A 15,765-nucleotide genomic window follows, 5' to 3' on the forward strand; every position below is an offset into this window, starting at 1 on the left:
TTTATTATGTGTAGCCATATTAGTGCTTTCATTCCTTTAAATACTGAAAGATAAATCTTATATTAAATATGTGAGGAAGTTTACTATAATATTGAAAAACAGTGTGTTCCAGGTCAACATTTTCAGATTCGTTATCCAAGGAAAACAGGCATCATATGTTAAGGGACTGGAATCCTAATAAACCTTAAGACAACAGTCCTGTTGTGTGCAAACTGATTACAGTGTGAAATTTGTGGGCTCAATCTGCTTTGAAAGCAAACTCTCCTTCAGGAATAAGGACATTTCTGGTGGTAGAGGCCGAGGATGGCTGAGGCAGAGCTCGGTGCACCCAAGGGATGGGACACTGGGCATGAAATCTACTCCCTGTCCTGCAGTTATTGCACTGGAATGTCAAAGCAGGTGTACCACTCCACCTGCCAGAAATGCAGCTCCTGTCCTCAGCTTAAATACGTGATTTTGATAAGACTTCAACCCTCCAGTATTTCATTTTAAATAAAAACGTGTGTGTTTGATGGCGCTGTCATTTTAAAGATGACAATACACATGTAGAAAGAGACAACTGCTGCTGTTCAGCCAAAACTAGAAATCCTTAAGAGGGATCATTGCTCATCATCAACCATCAGGTACCATGACTTCACACCACTGCTGACCCTGTATTTCCTGTTATTTCACATGCACAGGAGAGGCTGGGGAAGCAGAAGTCCGAGAGGTTCCTCACAGCAGTGCTCTGGATGGGTGAAGGCCGCGTGCTCTGCGGTGGGGCCCTCGGCTGCCCTTTCTCCCCCTCCCGCTGCTCTGGGCAGCCAGGGTGCGTTGAGGGCTGCCATGGCTGCCCTAAGCACAGGGCTCTGCAGGGGCCAGGGCTGGGAGCGGAGCAGTCGCCCAGGGGAACAGGCTGCTGCCCAGGAAAGAGCTAAGCAAGGGACTGCCTGCAGCAGCCACTGCTGTGGAGGTCAGTCTTTCCAACAGCACGACCCTGCAGCTACAGGCAACATTTTGTGACAGTTGGGTCCCACAGCTCCAGGGAAATTGAAGAGATGATTTGGTGTCTTTTTCTATTTGTTTTCTGGAATTGATCAAACTAAACTTTCCTGACTTAGAATCAGTTTTGGTTTAGATTTGAAGGAAATACTACTAACAACCTATTGAGTGATTCTGTTATTTCTATCCTTCATAATAACTAATCTTCCAAATACTTACATTTGTTGTGATGAAAGTCTGATTTCATGATCACAAAGTATGAAATGCCAAGAAAATGTGCCTCTTTGCTTTCCCTCTTGTTTCTGCAATGAAAATACTTTACTATGGCTTCACACCAGTGCATGTTTATCATTATATCTGTCATAGCTGCTGGTCAGCTGTCTGCTACTTTCATGTCTTCTTTGTCCATATCTCTGCTGCCACAGGTGATTTGCTGTCCCCTGTTGAATAAGTGGACTTCTTTTTTAATTTGCTGCATCAAGGATGTAGAAAAGAGGATGATGCCCTATCAATGCATTGGTTTTATTTTCTATTCTACAGTTTACTTTCTACATTGTGTTAGTGGACTTTGAAGTTCCAGGAGCCAGCTGAGGTAGCTCACCAACACATTCCATGTTGAAAAGAGAGAAGTGTAAGTTGTCTTAACACAGCAAGGACGTAAGTGTGTCAGGGCAGGAGAGCTTTACTCCCTCAGTCTGGAGACAGGCAGACTTATCTTTTTATGTTCATATTTGTGGAAGTCCTCTCCTGAGAATATATACATCAAATATATGTACATATACTGTATATATTACCTAGAAGGTTCTACTAAATTGGAAAGATTATGTTGTCATTGTCCATAGAAAAAATGTATGGAAATAACAAAGAGAAGGAATGCTTCTTAAACAGCCTCCTTCAGTATACCTGGATGGAAAGAGCTAATGCAGACTCATCACTGCTGGTGCTTGTATTCTCTTCCCCGCTACAAACCACAATTTCTCTCTGACATACAGGGTTAAGGAGCCGGCAAGAAGCTTTATCATCTCACTGGGAGTCTATCAATTCCCAGAATCATCCCCAAAGACCAGATGATGTTCTACTGGTGTGAATACCAGAAATCAATTTTAGCATGCATGCCAGAGATTAATCATCACTAGTCTTGTCTGTTCTGTCTCCAAGGTAAACATTTTGATGATAGTCTCTCATTCTATGCTGGTAAGTAACCACTATTTGGTCACTATTTCATTTTTATTGGCTTCACTGAAGTATCTGCAAAGGGTCCAGGCTGAAGAGGAAGAAATTATGGCAAACAGATGGCATTATTTATTCTGCATTGTTTAAGTTACTTCAGATATTCTGAAATCTAATTCAGATGTGAGGTGGAGAAATGCATTTAGAAAATGTGGGATATGTACCAGTGTTGACAATCACAAATGGAATCCTGCCCACAGCAAGTACACTTGATGTTTGTAGTGGTCTTTCAGCTGTCTCCTGCCTTTTCCATCTATTAGCATTGCTTTAGGCTTGCTGACAAGGGAATATGACAATTTCAGCACAAAATAGGTGCTAAGCAAAGATGACTCTAAACGGGCCACCTACTTACTGTGGAGAGCGTGACTGTTTCTGCATGAAATCCTTTTTTTGCTGTTTGGGAGAATTCAAATGTGATTTTCTGTTCTTTGTATCTAAGAAAATATGACAAGAACTATAGCTGAGGGGAAGGAGAATGAGGACTCTGGATTAGAAATGTGTTTATTTCTCTAGGCAGAAGACTGATTGACAAGCCTAGTGGTATCCAGGATAAAACTCACTAAATTTGGGAGCTTACTGATGTAAAATGGTGCTGTAACAAAGGCACGCCTGCAGCTGCCATAGCACTACCAGAGTGGACTATTCCTTGGGTTTTCTCTTTTTTCTATTAATGCCAACAAAGGTGACCTTCTAAAGAAACAAAAGATTTCTTTGGAAGGGTTAATTATTGTCTTAGACATGGAAATACAAGCAAACAATCAGACTTCGATTATACAGTGATCCTTATTTATTGCAACCTGACTCAACATCTCCCACAGGAGTTTTTTGCCATGGATCTATTTTTTTCTAGACAGGGATCTTTAAACACTCTATCACTTTAAACTACCCTATACACCTACACGGAAAGCATCCGTGTAGGTGTATTTATGTCTGTCTCACTCTTTCCCCCTTGATGCATTTTATTTCCTGCTTATATGAGAGGTGTATTGATGCAGAATAAGAACTGCTATGTGTTTGGTTTCCTTGCTGGGGTTGATTTCTCTCCAGGTCCACCCCACCCCACCCTTCTGGAACTCATGAAATAACCAGATCACAGAGTTTCCAGTTTAATCACTATTTCTTTTCTCTTAAATAAAGATCTTGTTACAAACAAACAGCAGCGTTACTAATAAAGTCTCTGCTGTTAATATTTAAGAACTGTTATATATTAAAAAAATACTGAATTTTAAGTACTCAAGATTTATTTTAGTTGTGTTTGTTAAAGAAACCAGAAGTGCTTATGTAACTTTGATACACTTTCAAGACTTAAAAATATGTATAAACTCCATCCAATTTTCTCTGATCACAGCATAGAGTTTCACCTTTTTGATACAGCAGATGAAAGTCAACATCTAATTGTGCTCTGGTTAAAACTGTTTTAAATACAACAACAACAACAAAAAAACCCACCTCAGTGGGATTCCTGCTTGCATTACAGAAGACAACATTTTAAAATGAAGAAATTGATGCTGAAAGAGAATTGAAAAGCTAAATCTGTTTATTTCAATTTAAATGATTTAACTGTGACCAGGTTTAAAAAAGGTGTAACCCAAACAATTTCAGCCATTTCAAATGTTAAGGTAGATAAAGTATAATCATATTGCACTGTTTCTATACTGCACTTTTCCTCACATTAAAAAGAAGATGTTTACTACAGTACAATTTCACACTGATTAGAAAAGTGGAAAATACAGTGTACAGAAGTGGCTTGAAGTTCATTCATTGTCATGTAGGCTTGCTTTGGGCAGGATCAGACAACCTCGTGAGCTTGTCAGCAGAGAGCTGAGCCCTGCAGTTCTGTGGCAGCACTGATGGATGCGTGCTGCAGTGAGCTCAGCAGCGAGAGGGGGATTTGGTACTGCAGGTCAGCCAGAGGATGTTTGAAATGCTTTCATATTTTTTATCAGGAGCTTCTAAGTATGAGGACGCTAAATATGCTACTTCTTAAAATGATATTCTGGGACAGGTGAAGGTGAGAGTCCTTCTTGGGCAGTTCTGTCTCTGCAGGTAAATCTCCACATGTTGATTCTGCCCTGACTGACCTGTAAACACAGTTCTACACAGTTATAATGGAGAAGAGTTGATAATACCACTGCTATAACAATTTTTATGTAATGACTTAAGAAAGTACATAATGGACACTTCCAAACTACAAAGATAATTTTTGAATAGAGGATTTTATCTTCATATGTGATGTCTTAAAAATTTGAAAGATACTCTTGATTTTTATGTGTAAGAAAATGTATTTCGAACCAAGTGTGGAAATATTTATTAATGGAGATCTCAGACTGAACAAATTTCTTGATTAAGTCGCTGTTGCTCTGTGAATTGTCAGACCAATTTTCTTCCCAAAAAAACCCATTTACTGTATGAATATTAGCTGGAAAGTCTGAGAAAGAGGAAAAAACCTCAAACACCAATTTTCTGCTATTCACTTTTATGGCAGTCTTTTGATTTGTTCCCTTTTAGCTAAGCCATTGTTTTTCCTCACTGTTTCATGTACAAAATAAACTGCATACCAAAACCACACGCTTTATATGATTCAGAAGTTGGAAAGGAGTAGAGATATTATTGCTATTGATTTCAGTAACATGAAGTCAGCAGGTTGCCTTCCTTTCATTTTGGCAAGATAATAATTCTTATAAATTCTACTTTAATACACAACTCTTTACACACTTTATGTTCCGCTCCCACCATATGCTACATAAAATGCTAGAGAAAACTAAGTTTTAAAGAAAAGAGTCTTTATTGTCCCTCATTTTCTTTCAAATATGAACAAAGAAGAAAGTTATAATAGACATGAAGCTGCATCCACATAGAAGTCTACACCTCATTCCAAAAATGTATTTTGAAGTTGTTCTATCTTTTCTCTGTTATGGTCTTGCTTACAGTGCGTGATTAGGTTAACTCAAATGTATATACAAATGTATATACATAACAGGATTGTAGTAATAGAATTCTTTGAACTGCCTGCAGAAATAAGGATTTACCTCACAAGCAAAGTAAAATGTTCACTTTTCTACAAAAAGCAAGTCTAGTTATGTTTGAAATAAACTATATGGAGAGTACAATAAATCCTGAATGTTTAGGTGAAAGTTGTTCAAAAGAAAAATCCACATTGAAAGATACGATTTAATTAGTGGAGAAACTGGTACAGTCTATGGCTGGTACACCACTTTTGAAAGAGAAGAGATAAATTTCTGTGTATTTGAGTAAATGTCTTGAAGAATAGTATTATGTGACTCAGAATAGAAAATTACTGGGGAAAATACATGTAGCCTACCTTTCTCCCCCTCTGCTCCAAGTATCCAAATGAACACAGATTGGGTATCTATGAAAAGATATAATTACAGTTTTTTTGAATGTGTCATCCATCCTCTTTCCTTCTACAGCTAAATTAGCACATCCCCAGCATATAGTAAAAATATGGAGCATAAAATTAGGAATATTTTATCTGTCTATATTTTAATACACAGTCAATGTTTAGAATGAGTATGGGAAGATCAAGGCCTTGGCACAGGCAATCAGCACTTCAAGATTGCACTGAAGAACAGCTTCTATTGAAGGCACATCAAGCAAGTGCCTTACTGAACTGGGAAGAAATGGTAACACACACATGCCCATGCACATGAAGCTGGCTCTCCACACCAAGCTTTGGGAGCCATCTCGGAAAAACTGGCTCCAAGTGGGTACAAGGAGCTGCTGGCACTCCCCTGAGAGTGGGCACAGGATCCCTGACTGCATGGGTGCAAAGGCACGGCTAAGAGCCCTCCCGAAGAGCAGCTGCCGAGGGCTCCGTCTGCGACTGGAATAGAGAAATCTGCAGGCTGGGATTGGCGCTGAGTGGTCGAGGGATTGAATCCATTTGAGGATTTGGGTCTGAATTGCTTTCAAGAGCAAGTCCGGGCTCCAATGCCGGTATTGCACTAACAAAACATCTCCCCGGGAGGCAAAATCCTACTGGAAACCTGCAGGACTTAGGTGCAAAGTCCTACTGGGTTGTGAAAAACGAGGTTCACTCTCCTGTTAGAATTTAAAGAGTTTAATATAAAGACAATAAGAGACACATAAAATAAAGCAAAGGGATAACGGCCGGGTGCCTTGGCGCTCTGCCAAGAGCACACCTGATGCCCGAGGTGAGTCCTTTTTATACCATTTTTACTGTCTGTTCTCTATTCATATTAAAACTTTTCTAGGAATTGATCTGCATGGCCACTCCTTGGGTCCGCCTTTTTAGAGCATGCGTAGTCTTCGGCCTTGTGGTTTTATTTCTTTTGATTCTTGGGGTTGGGCCCGCTAGGTAAGAGTCGATGGTAGGGTGGATCTCTTAATTCCTCAGACCGTCAGGGCTGATTGCAGCTTTGGCCTCTTTGCCCCCCGGGCAGAGCGGTGATAGCGGCTCTCGGACCCTCCTGGCCGTCCGTTCTCCGGGCAGAGTAGCCTTTGGGCCCTTTCGTTCTCTGGACAAAGTGTTGATTAGCAGCTCCTTGGGCCTCATCCTCTGGTCGCTTGGAGGTTATCTTACTTGCTCACACTTGCTAATATTCTTGCTAAAACGAGAGAAAACTACATCCACACAGCAAAAAGCATTTCTAACATTATATAATATCTACTTTAATACTTTGCGAGAAGCCAATACTATAATACATGTTTATAACATGGGTCTTTTGCAAAGTGAGAAGCCTGGAATCTCGGCTGAGCTTTGGTGGACGCAGGGGCTGGCTGCTCACTGCAAACAAGACTGTTGCCAAACAACACTGTTGCCAAATCCCTAACGGGCCTGCTCTGCTGGGGCCTCACCCCCCGAGTGTTGAAGGGTGCACCCAGGTTTTGCAGGAGTATTTGCCACACTGGAAGGGTCTCTGCGAAACTAACTCCATTGCAGTTAGAATTGTTTCAGAGCAAGCAGATAGATGTTACCTGGTTCTCTTGAAACTTAGTAGAAAGCTTCACTAGTTGGTGATTAATTTTTATGGTGTCCTCTTTAACATAGAAGAAGATACTGCCAACTTAAGATTTTAAAACAACTATTGTACAGGTGAGAAAATTCAGCAGCATTGTGCCTTAAGTTGCAAAGTGGGGAGTTTTCTCCTGAAATGGGCTACTGTGTAAACTGTGGGTTTGCAGCTACCAGCAGTAACAAATAACAAGTACTTTTAAAGCAGTACTAGAACTGGAGCAGTCCTGTATTTCTAATTGTTAGCCAGTCTTTGTTTCCAGAGAATAAGGAATTTTGAGAAAAGGAGACAGGTCTTTGAAATGACATATGCTTTCCACCTTCATCTCAGTACCTTCTTTCGAAAAACAGAATGATGAAAAAAAAAGTTCTTTTTCTGCTGAGGCAGTCACTCCTCCTGATCAAGAGAAGCATGCTGCAAATTGGAAACAAAACGGGACTGAAGTTCTGTGCATATTAAAAGCGAATGCATGAGGGGTATGAAAGTGGGTGCAGATGTTAAAGTGCCAAAAGGGAAAGCTGTATTTTAGGGTACTACAGTAAGAGACAGCGCATGCATTCCTGTCCGTGCACACCGGGCCCATCCGAACCCCGATCCCTACGAGCACCAGCACTGGGCAATGACCCGCCCGTGGCGCCCGTTCCCCCCGCAGCTCCTGCAGGCTCAGCCCCCCGTGGCTGGGGTTCGGCTCCCGCCCGCACCAAAGAGCCGCAGGGGGTGCCCGGGGGAGCCGTGCCTGGCGCAGGGCAGGGAGGCAGCGGGGCGAGGGCGTTCCCCACCCGCTGCCGTGGGCTTTCCCGGGCCCCATATAACAGCCCAGAGGACAGGGGGGAGCCTGGCCGGGGGATCCGCCCGGGTGCTGCGGTGCCATGGAGGCGGCCGAGGCCACGGCGAAGGCACTGCGAGCACCCAAGTGCTCCCGCTGCCGCAACCACGGCTTCGTGGTGCCCGTCAAAGGCCACGCCGGGCACTGCCGCTGGAAGCTGTGCCTGTGCGAGAAGTGCTCGCTCATCACCGAGCGGCAGAAGATCATGGCAGCCCAGAAAGCCCTGAGACAGCAGGAGACCGAGCCGCCAGCCAGGGCAGGCGCAGAGCCCGTTCCGTCGGGCGAAGGCCGTGGGGCGGCAGGCCGGGAGGACGGTGCCCCCGAGCACTGCAGCCACGAGAGGAAGAAGGGCGCCCAGCCCGACAGCGGCGGCAAGGGCACGGCATGCTGGGGGCCGCCGCCGCCTCCCTTCAGGGACGACGGTAAGGACCTGTCCGTAAAGCCTCTTCCCAGATCTTCCTGTGTTCTCCTCTTTCCCCTATCAAACGCTGCCACTTGTGCACTTCGCTGATTCCTCAGGCTCCGGCTGCCCGGAGAGCCGCTCCTCTGTCTGTCCCGCTTTCTTTCCCCAGCGGGCACCGGGCTGGCGTGTTGGATCATCACGACCCTGGGCAGCTCCGCAGCGCGGGGCGAGAACAACGTGCTCGGCCTCGCCGCCGCTTGCGAGCTCGAAGCTTAAGCGAGTGGCTTTTCACTGAGAGGGAAATCAGTCTGGGAGTGCAACCAAACTGGGTCTGCTCCACATGTTTCTCTGAGTGCTGTCGCACTGTTTATAAACTCACAGGCACAAGACTGCAATAACAAAAATGCTAAAAATCTCAGCGATGGCAGGTAAATGGGGAAGGTACTGCTGCAGCTGTCTAAAGCATTTTATGGTAGCAGTGTAAAAAAAAAGACCTTTGGCCTTAATTCATACCTGTAGCAAAACCGAAATTTGGCTGGAATGACTTGATGTAAAAGTGCATTTGGTATTTAAGAGAAGGGCATAGACTTTGCAGGTGGAGCAGTTGTATGGTCTCTCATCTCTTAAATTGCTTCCTTTAATAGAGTCTTTCATGTGACTTGTCTAGTTTATTACTATGTATTATGGTAACTCCATTCTGTTGCTATAATAATGTTACAGAAATCCTTCCTGATTGCAGTAGTCATGAATCTGAGTCTCTGGAGAGTTGGCAGCCTGCAAGACAAAATGTTGTCCAGAGAAGCCATGGGGAAGGACTTGTTTTGGACATCTGTAGTCGCCACACATTACTGTCAATAACTTCCCATTTTTAGCTTTGTTTTGGAATAAAATTGTTTATAGATGACAGTAGCTACACAGATGTCTGTCAGTCCTTCCCTTAACATTTTTAACCTGCTGACCAACTTCAGAAAAAAGATTAGGCACAAATTATAGTACTCCAGAAGTAAACTTACTTTCAAAGGAAATTCTTTGCCTTCTCTACCAATCGGAGGACCGGCAGACAAGGAAGAAGACCCTATTTACATTCAAATAGCCACTCTGCGTCTTTTCTTAAGACTTCGGAGAGGCCATGTAAGATTCAAGATGCAAGATAAAAAGTGAACCGATTTCTGCTTCTGAAGTTGCCTGTGTATGACCCTAAAACTGAGCGTGCTGTAAATTAACTTAAAAAGTGACAGATAGGACTCCATTATTAGAACTCGAAAGTTAGAACTCTGCTGTTTCTGTGGAATTTTGTTTTAAGTGCCACTAGAGTCAAAAGTTAAGGCAGGTTGTTTTGCTCCTGCTGATGTACTGAAAGAATAAGATTCTGCAGACACTACTTTACTAAGGACAAACTTTCCAGTGCACAAGGCAGAAAAGAATGCAGAGTAACTGCACTACAGTGTCGTCTGCTGTACCTTTCCTTAGTTCCTGAAAAAAATCACAAAATCATGGGGAGCTAAACATGAAACCAAAGGACCAGATTTTCCTGAGAGTGGAATTTGCTCCTGCAGCTACTTCTACATAACTGCATAAAATTACATGGATATTTTTATTTGTTCTTTTCTCATTGTTTCCTAGCTCACCCTGCTTTTCCTCCAGAATACACTGTCAATCCAGAATACCTTGAGAGAGAAATCCCGAAAGTGTACCCTGGGTGTTCTGGGGTATATCCTTACCACCCATTTTCCCTGGGATTTGCCATCAATGAGTCAAGCAGTGGGGAAGCACCATCACCTCCAGGGATATCCCTTCAGAGAGGATTCCGACACATTCCTGGCAACTGTGTGCCAGGGAATGCAACCACTGTATCGGTGAGTAGCACGCTTTTAATTACCCTTTTTAATACTGCTTTATTTTAGCTGCCTTTTCTCTGTTGAAGTAACCATGAAGAGTCACGCTGCTTATCAGTTACTTCACGGCATTTTGATACATTACACTGAAGAAAACATCAGCAAATGTTGATGTTAATTATCTGACCTCCTTTCAGTACAATTCATCAGTTGATGTTAAGGTAGAGTGATCTGCCTCAAGATGATAAGTAATAGATTTATTATGCTTGTATAGAAATTCCCTGGCATGTTTTAGGGGTTACTGAGAAAGAGGATGGCTGCTCCTGGTTTAAACCAACTAGTCCAATGAGATCCCAGAACAGGTCACAAGGACTTAATAGGTCAGTTTTGCTGTGACATGGTCTGAGAAGTTCTTGCTCCTCAGCTGCAGCATGTTACCCTCTGCACAGACTTCCCACGTGCCAGTATGTGCATTGACATGGCAGCATATGGACAAAAACCCAGAAATGGTCTGATCATGCAGATACATCCTGGAGAGAGTCTTTAGATGGAAGGTGATCTGCTTCACGTGTTTCCACAGGTTCCAGATGGAGCTGGAGATTTCCATCAAGGATACTACACTCCTCTGCATCAGTTCATCCCACCAAGTTTTCTGACAGGGATTCATTACATTCCAGCTCCAGTTTCACTGAACATCCTGGCTGAAACAACCAAGGAAGTACATGGTAAGGAAGTATGAGATAAGCCCTGAGAGATTCACTGTTAACCTGGTTTCAGTATCTAACCACAGAGATGGAAACCCAAGAGACCCTGATCCTAGCTAGTTTTGACCTCTGTGATGAAGCCAGGCCTGAAGTCCTGAATCCTGTGACAGATTGTACAGCTCTGGGAAAGGCTGACCTAGGGAAAGACAGCCTGACATGTTTGGGTTTTCCAACTGACAGGCACCTCAATCTCAGGCAGATGTCAAAGGCCCCAGGACACAGAGATATTCCAGAAAATGATCTGTTGATGTTCTCAAAAAGCAAATATTTTTCTACATAGCTAGTTTGCAGGGCATATCTTAAAAATTATTTGGCTGTATTTCAATTTAGACAAATTGTTAAAAAATAATGCGGACTAACACAACATAATTAATACAAAATTTCTTGCTCATCTGAAAATCCTAGATTTTAATTGCTGGAAAAGAAGGATTGAATCTTCAAAATCTCTTAATTCCCACAGGATTTTAAATTTCAGGCATAGATTAAGTCTTTGTGCCCCTCTGTTTTAGGTCTATGTTATGTACTGTGCCTACATGTGGACATATTTGTGACTATATTCACAAGTTTTTCATCTGGCTGCAGCTTAGCTGTGACCACAAGAGGGTAGAGCTGCTCAGAGAATTAACCACTAATACTGGATGTGCAAATAGCCAGTTTAGTTTTAAATTTATTTTTTATTTTAGATTTTTAAAAATGATGATAAATAAATACAACTTCTCTTCTTGAACGAGAATAAAAAAATTAAGTTGTTTATGAAACAAATTACAATAATCACCCACTGAAAAATCAAGAGGGAGGAGAAATAAGAGAAGTATAATTATCTCATTTGAACTGAAAAGATGTTGATGGTGGTTATGTGGGACAAAATATAAGTTGGGGTTTTTCTGGTCTGATTCCTCAACAACATAAGGCTCGTGCAACCTCATTTTCTGTTAATGTCAGTCCTCTCATAACTCTTCAACCCATTAGCTATTTTCAGCCAAACATATCTGTTGTGATCACATGCCTACACAATATTGGTGTGCAAGGGAAGCAGATGCCTCCCACCAAAGCATTTGCTTGCAGCCGTGTCGTGGTGTGTGGCTGGCTGTCACCATGCACTCAGTCCTTGACTGGTGTGTGTGTCCCTGGGCCAACAAGCAACTGCCTGCCAGTCAGCCCAGCAGTGGGGACACACTCGGGGCATCCCTGCTCCTTGTCTGGCTGGAAGGCCAAAGAAAAGGAAGCAGGAGATGTGGTGGACAATGGGAATATGGAGAATATGGCAGTGTGGGGGTGTATAGATATTGTAGAAATGTAAAGTGATTTTAAGATACTGATAAAGGCAGTGCGTAGGAGATACTGGTGCACTAGAGGTGAAATAATATGGGCTGAGTTCGAGGGGAAGAGAGGAAAACAAGGGCTAGCCTGCAAATCAGGAAGTATGTGTGAGGATTACTGGGCTTTGTGGCTTGGAGGGGACAAAAATCTGGGGGATGCTGCAGTGGCAGAGAACATGAAGGGAGCTGTAGCTTTTCTGCTGGACTCTGAGGGAACAGGAAGGAACTGGGAGTAGCACACAAACATGGGGGACATGGAGTGAAGTTACAGTATTGCGTGAGGGAAACAGAGGAAATCCAGTCCTGCATTGGTAGAGTGAAGTTGTACTGGCCAAAAATTGATGACAACAGGCAACTGGATAAAGAAACACCAGGAGAGCAGCCTCCCCCAGGGAGCAAAATGCCATCTAATGACCTCAGCCCTTAACACACACCAGGGAAATCACAGCCCAGGCGCAGTGCCATAGGAAACAATGCATCATGGATTGTGTTGCTCAAAGAACAATCCAGTTTCCTTCGTGCTATGGAGAAAGTAGAAATTAATTCTACTGCATAGCATTTGTGCTCCAGGATATGTAGGAATTTGCAATTGTAACCCAGTGAGGGGGGATAATTCTGCATGAGGTCATACAAAACAGTCTGGCAGCAGAAGATGCAGATGTAAAGGGAAGAGTGAAGCGAATAATTCTTTCTGGAATTCAAGATGCTTGAAAAAAGAGAAAAGCTGTAATGTGTAGTGCATAAGGATGTGTTAGGATTGCATAATGTCTTTTTTTTCCAAAATGGAACTGGCTCCAACCTGCAGTTAAACTTGGGAACATCCTTTCTCCAGAAGCCTCCAGAACTGAGGTGAATTGGGCTTTCTGGAAAACTCTTGCAGGAAAATGGATATAGAAAGCCCTACCACGGTGACAGCTGGTGAGGAGAAATGTCTGTGATCTCTGCCTGAAAGGAAATCTCAGATGAAGACAAATAAAAAATAAAAAAACCTGAAGGCTTACCTGAAAATGCCGTTCCTAGGCTAGAAGCTGCTTCCTGAAGGATTTGAGTTAATATGAGGGCAGGGGTGGTGTGAAGTATAGACCATGTTGTTACACAATTTCATGCTGTATTGACTGGTCATGTTACAGAGATTTGACAAACACAGGGTATGTCCAGTAAAACAGCCAGTAAAGCATCTGATGGTAGACTGATTGCAAATGGTTGGTTTTCTAAAAGAGCAAGCCACAGAAAACCAAAACCCAACTTGCCTGTGAGGAGATGAGGGAGCTTTTCATGCAAATTGGCAAGTAAATACTTTATAAAATGAAATTCCCTAGTTGAATTTGAAAAAGGGACTATGAATCAGTCTGTCAAGGCCTTTGAGAATTCACAGAGTGTTAAAAAGGCATGGCACAGGTTCACTGTGGGTAAGTGGGCAGAAGTGTCTGCCTCATACTTCTATTCCAGTGCAGCTTCAAATGTGGAAATGTGATTGATTCCAGGTGTAACAAGAACTGAAACAGGGTTTGGGGTTTTGGGTTCTTTGTTTGAGTTTAACTCTGACATTCTTCTATTCTTCATTTTAGCTACTGAAGCTGACAGTGAGGATTCAGGGGTGGTTCATGAACGTGACCTACCTCCTTCTTCCCCAGAATAAACACGAAGAGACCAATCTGTATATTATACACAGTAAATGGGCTGGAGAAGAGCTGAGAGCAGGCAGCACTGTTTTCATTTCTCAGTGTTAGTTAATGAGGGTAGAATAACCTTAATCACTGAGCAGTCACAACAGCTAGAAAGGGATTAGTCCCCTGCCTTACTTTATGATCAATGTTCAAACTACCAGGCTCACAGCTCTGCCTCCCAAGCACTACAAAGCCCATGTTCCTAAAAGGTTTTCCAGTGGAAGCAACAAATGATTATGACTCCAGATTTGTTCCTCTGCTGAGGTTACCTGGCTCCCAGAACATGGTCTCTGAGCCAGGTGCATTCTGCAGCATTTTCATGTTTATGACAGTAGTCAGAAAGATGTTGTTTGTATCAGTTTGCTGTAAAGGAAGTCTGGTTCTGAATGTTACAGAAGAGTTAAGTGATGTGGAGCCTGATGACTGATTGAGAGGGGATGTGAAGACAGCCTGGGTTGCTGATGCACTTGGCTGCCTAAGAACGTGATTCAGCAGGGCAAGGGAAGGGTAGGTGCTGGTCTGGAAGGGCATGGCAGGAACTCGTGGAACGGCCTGGTGCCTCCACGTTGTTTTCTGGGTCCTTCAAGGCACCTTCTGTGTAGTGTGTAGGTTGGGGACAAAGTTATTTGGAATCACCTCTTGTCACACAGGCTTCACATCTGACATTTTGAATGTCCTTGATGATTTACATGTGATTTCAATGTTGTTTAACTCATGACAGCTGAAACTAAGCAGTACTGTTTGTTTCTAAAGGGCTCCTGTAGACAGCTTTACACGTGTGTACTGGAAGTGCACTGTGGCGTAGCCAAGGTGTGGAGAGATTTGCCCAGGACAAAACACCAGTTAGAATAATCATTAGTCAAATCCATCCATACTATGATTGTCAATGATAATCTTTAATTAAAAATGAATGGGACATTACTGTTTTGCCTGGACGAATTGGTTTTGTATCAAGTGGATCAGTTGTTAATGTTTGAATAATTGGGGTGGGACTTTTGTATAATTAAAAAAGATCATTAAACTGTTGTTATGGTTGGATGTGTGTCTGCATGTAATTTTTCTAGCCAAATGTCAAGATGTTGTCCTGAACAGCTCTGTATAACAGACTTGTCTGGAGAGAGATTTAGGCCTCAGTATTTTTTTTCTAGTCTGTCTGCTTCTGTAGAGGTGAGCACAGTAAAATAAACAGACTTCTTTTCTGATACTTGTATTAATAATTCCCTGCTCAATGCAAGAAGTAAAGAAGTTCTGCTAGGCTGAACATTTATCTTTTCTTTAAAGTAGTAGATGATCTGCTGGAATGCTTTGCAGCACTGTGTTTTGGGGCAAAAGTGAAAGTGGCAAATTTAGAACTGCCAAGAGAAAAAAAAGAGAAACACGTTTCTCTATAGCAAAGAATCTGATGTACAGCTTGTTATAGATCAGATTCACAATAGGATCTTTGCTTCCAGGAATGTCCCAGAACTGCTGTCTGCTTGGAAAAGTCTGGATACCTCTTTGTTTTCAAAACAGAATAATCTACAAATAGAAATACTGTAAGTGCCCACAAGTTCCTCTGTGGATGGAGGGTTTGGTTTTTATAACATAATGATTTAAGAAAATACTAAGGTCCAGGATGAATACTTGAACCGGCTCCTTCCCACGTATTTTTGGAAAGTCACATTCAGTGTTGTATTACTCCTTAAATCTCAAAGTAAGGTGGATTCCAGCCTATTTCACTGACTCTAACACACTGTAGATATA

At 42.6% G+C, this 15,765-nt stretch overlaps 1 protein-coding gene across 1 annotated transcript; it reads left to right on the plus strand.

Annotated features, from left to right (window-relative positions):
* The first annotated feature begins 8,023 nt into the window (after window positions 1–8,023).
* DMRTB1 (DMRT like family B with proline rich C-terminal 1) lies at window positions 8,024–15,060 on the plus strand. The gene is made up of 4 exons (XM_042030731.1): window positions 8,024–8,456; window positions 10,061–10,293; window positions 10,853–10,997; window positions 13,924–15,060. Exons 1-4 carry the CDS (start codon window positions 8,078–8,080, stop codon window positions 13,992–13,994), a joined length of 828 nt encoding a protein of 275 aa, XP_041886665.1. The 5' UTR covers window positions 8,024–8,077; the 3' UTR covers window positions 13,995–15,060.
* The last annotated feature ends 705 nt before the right edge of the window (window positions 15,061–15,765 follow it).

This window comes from Corvus kubaryi, unplaced genomic scaffold (assembly GCF_017639235.1).
Source record: "Corvus kubaryi isolate FWS band 111438036 unplaced genomic scaffold, C.kubaryi_AGA036_p1.0 37334, whole genome shotgun sequence".
Taxonomy (NCBI): Eukaryota; Metazoa; Chordata; class Aves; order Passeriformes; family Corvidae; genus Corvus; species Corvus kubaryi.

Coding starts and splice junctions, on each gene's coding strand:
- DMRTB1 (XM_042030731.1), top strand. CDS start 8,078: ATGGAGGCGGCCGAGGCCACGGCGAAGGCACTGCGAGCACCCAAGTGC. Junction 8,457..10,060: donor GCCTCCCTTCAGGGACGACG/GTAAGGACCTGT, acceptor ATTGTTTCCTAG/CTCACCCTGCTTTTCCTCCA. Junction 10,294..10,852: donor GGAATGCAACCACTGTATCG/GTGAGTAGCACG, acceptor GTGTTTCCACAG/GTTCCAGATGGAGCTGGAGA.